This window comes from Peromyscus eremicus, chromosome 12 (genome assembly GCF_949786415.1).
Source record: "Peromyscus eremicus chromosome 12, PerEre_H2_v1, whole genome shotgun sequence".
Taxonomy (NCBI): domain Eukaryota; kingdom Metazoa; phylum Chordata; class Mammalia; order Rodentia; family Cricetidae; genus Peromyscus; species Peromyscus eremicus.
This window is the reverse complement of record NC_081428.1, coordinates 70,192,768-70,199,204: the sequence shown is the minus strand read 5'-3', so window position 1 is coordinate 70,199,204 and position 6,437 is coordinate 70,192,768. Positions and strand designations below refer to the sequence as shown.

At 45.1% G+C, this 6,437-nt stretch overlaps 1 protein-coding gene across 1 annotated transcript; it reads right to left on the bottom strand.

Moving 5' to 3' along the window:
* Positions 1-4,836: 4,836 nt before the first annotated feature.
* Sst (somatostatin) lies at positions 4,837-5,873 on the bottom strand. Its single transcript, XM_059276813.1, has 2 exons — positions 5,736-5,873; positions 4,837-5,049 (listed from the first exon to the last, which is right to left on the bottom strand). Exons 1-2 carry the CDS (start codon positions 5,871-5,873, stop codon positions 4,837-4,839), a joined length of 351 nt encoding a protein of 116 aa, XP_059132796.1.
* Positions 5,874-6,437: the final 564 nt, after the last annotated feature.

Below are 6,437 nucleotides of genomic sequence, written 5' to 3'. Positions count from 1 at the left end.
ACCCCTTCCCCTAAGAAATAGTGGGGAGAGAATTAGATTAAAAATTAGACACTCTGGTTGCAGCTCTGCGTCTCTTGAACAAGTTACTGAGTCTGCCATTCATTTCCCTCATCTGCAAAAGAGGAATGTTAACATGTTTCAAGCTATCCTGTATTATACAAATGCACACTGCATCAGTATACCTATAGCTCATTTAATTCCATCTAGAATGGAATCATTAAGGCTCGGAAACCACTTTTTAGGAGTACGAAAACTGGCTTAGAGAAAAGAGGAGTTTCTGATGGTCTCTGCTTTCCTAGGACTCTGCAAAAACATCCCCGGCAGCATTTGGTCATTCCTGATGAGTGTGTCTCAGTGCTCTGAAGGCTTGGAAGCTCTTTAATGAAGAAACCAAATGCCAGAACTGAAGCATTCACTAGCGCTTATTAAAGAGCTGAGGAGGGTTGGGAGGTATGTGTTTCTTCCCTCGTCATGAAGATGTGGATGAGGACTTCTGGGAAGGTCAGCTCTCCAGGCATGTCAGACCATTGTAAAGATCCGTCTGCCTTCCCGGGCAGTCCCCTTGTCTCTACTCCAGGCCAGACTCACTCCTCACATCGTAGGTCTCTAATGCCGTGTCACGCTAGAGTTTCTTTCCCCCTCAATCAGTACCCTCATCGTTTCTTTCTAATGTTTCTCTGCTTTATACCACTTTTTCGTCCCCTCCCGGATGCTGACCGTGTATCTGGTAGAACGTAAGGAAACCGCAAAGTCAAAGTATTTACACCAGACTAATGAAACATCAATTCTGGGGACAGTCAGACTCCATTGGGGCCCATGTAACAAAGTAATGGAAACAACCTTGGGGGATAACAAGGGCAGCCGAGGATTTTCCCAATCTCTACATCAAGTTACTGTGTTATTAGGCAGTTAAACGAATTTCCATCTTCTTTCAGTAAAATAAGTGAGGCAAGCAAGCTGCTTTTCCAGCCCCCTTCCCTGTTGGGCATTCAGAACGACAGGTATGTGTTATGTTGCCATAAAACAGAACTATGTGTGCATGAAGCATAACGAGAGTTGCAAACAAGAAACTTGACGTGGTAGCCATGTGATATGTATTGGGGATTTTATTTGCCAGTCATCAAACAAATTCAAGTGAGCTTTTTTTTGTGTACGCTCTCACCCTGTCTCACTGCCTAGCATGCGCTTGCTCTTTTGGAAATGTCTCTAACAGCTCCTGTCTTCTGATACCCAGGAAATTACTGGGCGTGGAGTCTTCACTCAATAACTGGTTTTGTTCAGTAAATAGGCTCACAAATGAAAAGAGAGAGCTGGATGTGGTGGCACACACCTATAATTCCAGCACTTAGAGAGCTGAAGCAGGAAGATTGTAAGTTGAAGGCCAACCTTGGCTACTTAATGAAACCGCACCCTCCCAACTCACCCCCACCTCCCGCAAAAAAAAAAACAACCCAGGGGTTAGTGGTACAGCTCAGTAAAGGGGAGAAAACCCCTTGTTGGGTCATCAACTTAATTAGAAGAAAAAACTAAACCTGTATTTGTATCAAGAACAGATCTTCAGTATGTCGGAATAAACAAACCTAACGAAGGAGCTAATGACTCTGTTCTCTGTGACCAGGAGTCCATGATTGGTGGACAATAAACCAGCCCCTGAGGGCTTGATGAGGTGGGTTAAAGAAAACTAGACTGGAGGAGGTATACAATGCTCCTGCTTCAGGGCCTGTTAAACTCACAGCAATGCCCTGTACCTTCCTGGTGTCACACCAGCCACAAAGACAGTGAGCACTGATGTCACATCAAGCATTGATGAGGAATTTTGTCAACTCGTAAATGGAAATTTGCTTCACTTGACAGTGAAGTTCGTAGATCGTTCTCTTCAATGAAGACTGACAAACTTCTATGTATAATATACCATAGGAGGAACTAGAGGGTGATGGCTCAGGGTTAAGAGTACTTGCTGTTATTGCTGATGACCCAAGTTAGATTCCCAGCACCCGTACTGAGTGGCTCACAACTGCCCGTAACTGCAGCTGCAGGGATATCCAACACCTCTGGCCTCTACAGGCACCAGCATAGATGTCCAAGTGTGCACACATGAGTGCACACACACAGATGCACACACACACACACACACACACACACACACACGCACATACACACCCAACAGTTCAAAATAAAATGCATTTCAAAAAACAACAGTGTATGAGATACTGCCTGAACATATGTTTGCCCAAAAGAAGCTTATATGTGAATGCCTACTCTCCAACACACATTCTGACAACCGTAGAGTACAGCAGAATAAGATAAGCAAGCGACATGGTAGAGACACAGTAAATGATCAGGGAAGGCTGCTTTTTCAATGGACAGCATAAAGCACGAATTTTATGGAGCAAGAAGCATATAAAATGGGTTTTAAAGGCTGCGGTAGGTTTTTCACTCATGGAAACAAGGAAAAGCCGGCCCTTGTCTTAGCAGCAGCTAGAAAATACATCATATGATAAAACAAGCTTAACACTAGCATCTAACAGTAGCCAGGACTCGTCTGGTCCTAAGAACTTTAAAGGCTTGATCAAACAAAGCTTCACCATGCTGGGGGGTGGGGGGGTCCACTGTCCTACACACCTCTCTCAGATGGGAACACTAAGATCTAGAAAATAACAATGTTTACCCAAGCTCACTCCCTGAAAGATACAGCAGGTCATTCAAGAATGCTGAAGAGCGAGAGTGAGCGAGGGAAAATCCAAGTATCTGAGAGGCTCCTTGTGGCTAAGTGAGAAGCAGCCAGAACACTAGGATGATCTTCCAGAGAATTCAACATAGGAGAAGCTTGGAAAGTTACAGGCAAGAGCCCCTGCATGTTTAAATTGAAGCAAAGTAGAATGATAATATCCTTTGTGTACATTTCTAACTTCTAGGTTTTCATTATGGCGTTTTCACATGGACCGTTCTGTACTCTAACTTGATTCCTTCCCTACTGTTTCCCCCTGGACCCATGACACGTGCCCCTTAGACATTATTTTAAATGAACCCAAATCAGGACTCCTCAGGTACCTTTGTCATCATTGAAGTATAAAACGTCAGGGAAAACTGGAAGGGATGTGAGTCTCCTTGACTTACAACATGATCTTTCTTATGGAGGCGGAAGTTCTGGGGCTGAAAGTCTTACGGCACTTAAATGCTAAAGAACCTGTTTATGTGCAGGCACACGACTGGATAATTCTTGCTGACTCCCGTGCTGCTGTTAGGAACTGACAGCTGAAGTTGATACTAAAAGTTTGAAATCTCCTTACACTCAGACAGTTCATTTGCTGCTCGGAAAACAGAGCCACTGTGTCCTTTTACTCATAATAAGTGAACTTATTCCCTCGTAGTTTATGGGCAGCTGACGTGCACATAAGACCCTCAACACAGACACATCCTTTAAGTGGACATGGATGGATGCCACCCTGAACACCTACCACAGAGGATGCACCCAACCCTCCAGGTTAATTTTGTTTTCATAGAGATTAGTAAAGTGGATGGGGTATTCACCCCATTTTTTTGATCAGCTTCTCAGGAATTAGCATCCACAAAAATAAATTCTTATCAAAACTGTGGTTTACTGAGCACACGTATTTCCTGCAGAGTCTGAAATTCCTCTTCTGTCTTTATTTGCTCCTTTAGTAAGTTTTCGCTGTTCTATTTATGCTCATTTTATGTTTGGTTTATTTTTCCAGCAGCTGTGAGAGTTAAAGCACATATTCCCACAAGCCTCCCCTCCCTGCCCCCCCCCGCACCAAAGACTTCTATTTTTATGCTCTATGAGTTGAATTATCAATATCTTAATCTTTATCTTGAGTAGTCTCTTTTACTATGTTGTTTAATGATAATAATAACAGTTATAATTTATTGATTATTTATTATTGGAATTTTGCTTTTTATCTGACTCCTGTGTTGCTAAAATCAAAAAGGCTTGAGATGTCTCCTCCAGCTATTCTGTGATAACCATTTTGAGCATGGATACCTTTAGGGCAGTACACCATCTATTGGAGTGACCCAACATGTGTTTCTTGTGACCCACAGAATTCCTGGGCTTTAATTTTACAACAAGGGATAACCTCCCCCTGAGAACACCAAGTGCATGCTTTTAAAGTGAGGCACTCTTCTAGCCTTTCTCGGGTACAGAGAGAATTGTCAAAGAAGATATAAAGACACCGGTGTTTCTAGAGCTGAATGTTCACAGACTAAACACAAATTTTAAAGGCTGAAAGTTTATTTTGGCTGTTTAAACCAAGTTCTTTCCCCCACTTCTCAATCACTTTCTTTCTATTTTAAATATGTCAGGTATTTTGTGAATCAGCACAGTCCACAGTTGAATACTTCAGCCTGCCTGCTCATAAGTTCTAAATGACATTTTGTCATTCCAACACCTATTTCCAAATGTCTTTTAATATGTAAATGGTGTTTATGGCAGCTGTTCCCAATAGCCATCATTTGGATACGTGCTTCAATTTATAGACATTTGAAGTTAAGTTTTAAATGACCCATCATTCAAAGTCTAACCTTTATTACCACAGGGAAATTTTAATAGATGTTTGTGAGCATTGGCATGCATACCCAAAATGTGTTTACAGAAGCCACAATTCAAGTTTATCATGTATTTTTTGAACAAAATAATTTACTCAATAAGAAGCCAAACACATGTTTTTCATAATTTCACCATAATTTTATTTTGTATTTACAGTCTTCGATTTCTAATGCAGGGTCTAGTTGAGCATCGGGAGGACGGGGATTCAGGAGGAGAGATCGGGTTTGGAAGAGAGGGTCAGAGGTCTGGCTGAGACAACAATATTAAAGCTAACAGGATGTGAACGTCTTCCAGAAGAAGTTCTTGCAGCCAGCTTTGCGTTCCCGGGGTGCCATGGCTGGGTTGGAGTTGGCGGACCTCTGCAGCTCCAGCCTCATTTCATCCTGCTCCGCTGCCTGGGGCAAATCCTCGGGCTCCAGGGCATCATTCTCTGTCTGGTTGGGTTCGGAGAGCAGCTCTGCTAAGAAGTACTTGGCCAGTTCCTGGATGGGGCAGAGAGAAGAGCAAAAGGAAGAATGGGAGAAAAGGGAAAACGTAGTTTGAAAATAAGATTTGCTCACTCAGAACCCAGTTTGCATAGTAATACGGGTGGTGGCTATAGTCACTAGATTATGAGGCGGGGTGCGGAGAGGGGGCTTAAAACAGAGAGATCGCAGATGATGAAACGTGGTTTTATAAATAAATGGAATGCCAACCGTTTGCGCAGCTCCATTTCCCTTATCTGAGATACAGAATGGACCTGACTTCTTGCCGGCCCCCCCCCCTACCCCCCGCCCCCGAGGTAAAGGCAAACCTCCCAGCTGGACTGCAGAACCCCTGGCCCCAGTGTCCTTTTGTGGACTAACACCGCGCTTCAGCACCTGGGTCAGCAACCATCGTGGTAGCACCAGGGATAGAGCCCATTCCCTCTGGGCTCAGTTACCTCTTATGTGAATTTTCTTAGACGCCAGGGAGGAACTTACCGGCAAGGTGACCGACCCAACTGCGCTGATCAAGTCTGGAAAGAGTCAGAGGGGACCCCCAGACTTCAAAAGTTTCCCTGGGAGCTTAGGGGCTGTGCGACTCTGAGAAGCGCCAGCCAAACACCTGTCGCAGGGTTTGCAGCAAGGCTAAGGGGGAAGCTGGGGGATTCGTAAGAGGGAGGGACGAGTCCCGGCCATTTCCATACCTGTTTTCCTGCGGCAGCCGCCAGAGACTTCTGCAGGAACTGGCGGAGTCTGGGGTCCGAGGGCGCGCCGGTGACACCGCCCAAGGCCAGGACGATGCAGAGCGCGGCCAGCGCGCACTGGAGGCGGCAGGACAGCATCTCTGCGGCCGCAGGCAGCCGAGTCGGAGCGCGGTGGGTCAGTCTGGACGCGGGTCGTCAGCAGCAGCAACGGCTCCCGGTAGCGTCTCCTTCAGCCGCTACTGAGCTCTCCACGGTCTCCCCCTTTTAAACTCTCTCTCTGACGTCAGTCGAGGAGGCGCCCCCAGATCTCACCAGTGCTTTTACGCACCATTAGCCTCTCAAAATCAATCACAGAAGTGAGGGGAGGCGACACGATCTTAAAGTGGCTTATTTTTAAAAAGAAAAAAAAAAAAAGCCTGCACCCACACAGGCACTTGAAATTCCCCACACCAGACAGACCACACAATCTTACTTTCACTCAGTGCTCACATGCATATTCCATATCTCAGCCGCATATGGGCACGCTCAATTAGACAGACAGCACTCAGTCCTTGGCCAGCAAATACAGCATCACACACAGTCGGGTACCTGTTACTGTGCCTAAGTGTGTTGTATGACAAATGAGACCTTGAACCATTGTCATCTAGGAACAGATTTGAGAATAAAATATGCAATTAAGGGGACTGAACTACCTCCTCTCCC

Bases quoted from the DNA above. Each gene is read 5' to 3' on its own strand.
- Sst (XM_059276813.1), bottom strand. From the start codon at position 5,873: ATGCTGTCCTGCCGCCTCCAGTGCGCGCTGGCCGCGCTCTGCATCGTC. The intron at 5,050-5,735 runs GTATGGAAATGG...TGCCCCATCCAG, and splicing joins CGGCTGCCGCAGGAAAACAG to GAACTGGCCAAGTACTTCTT.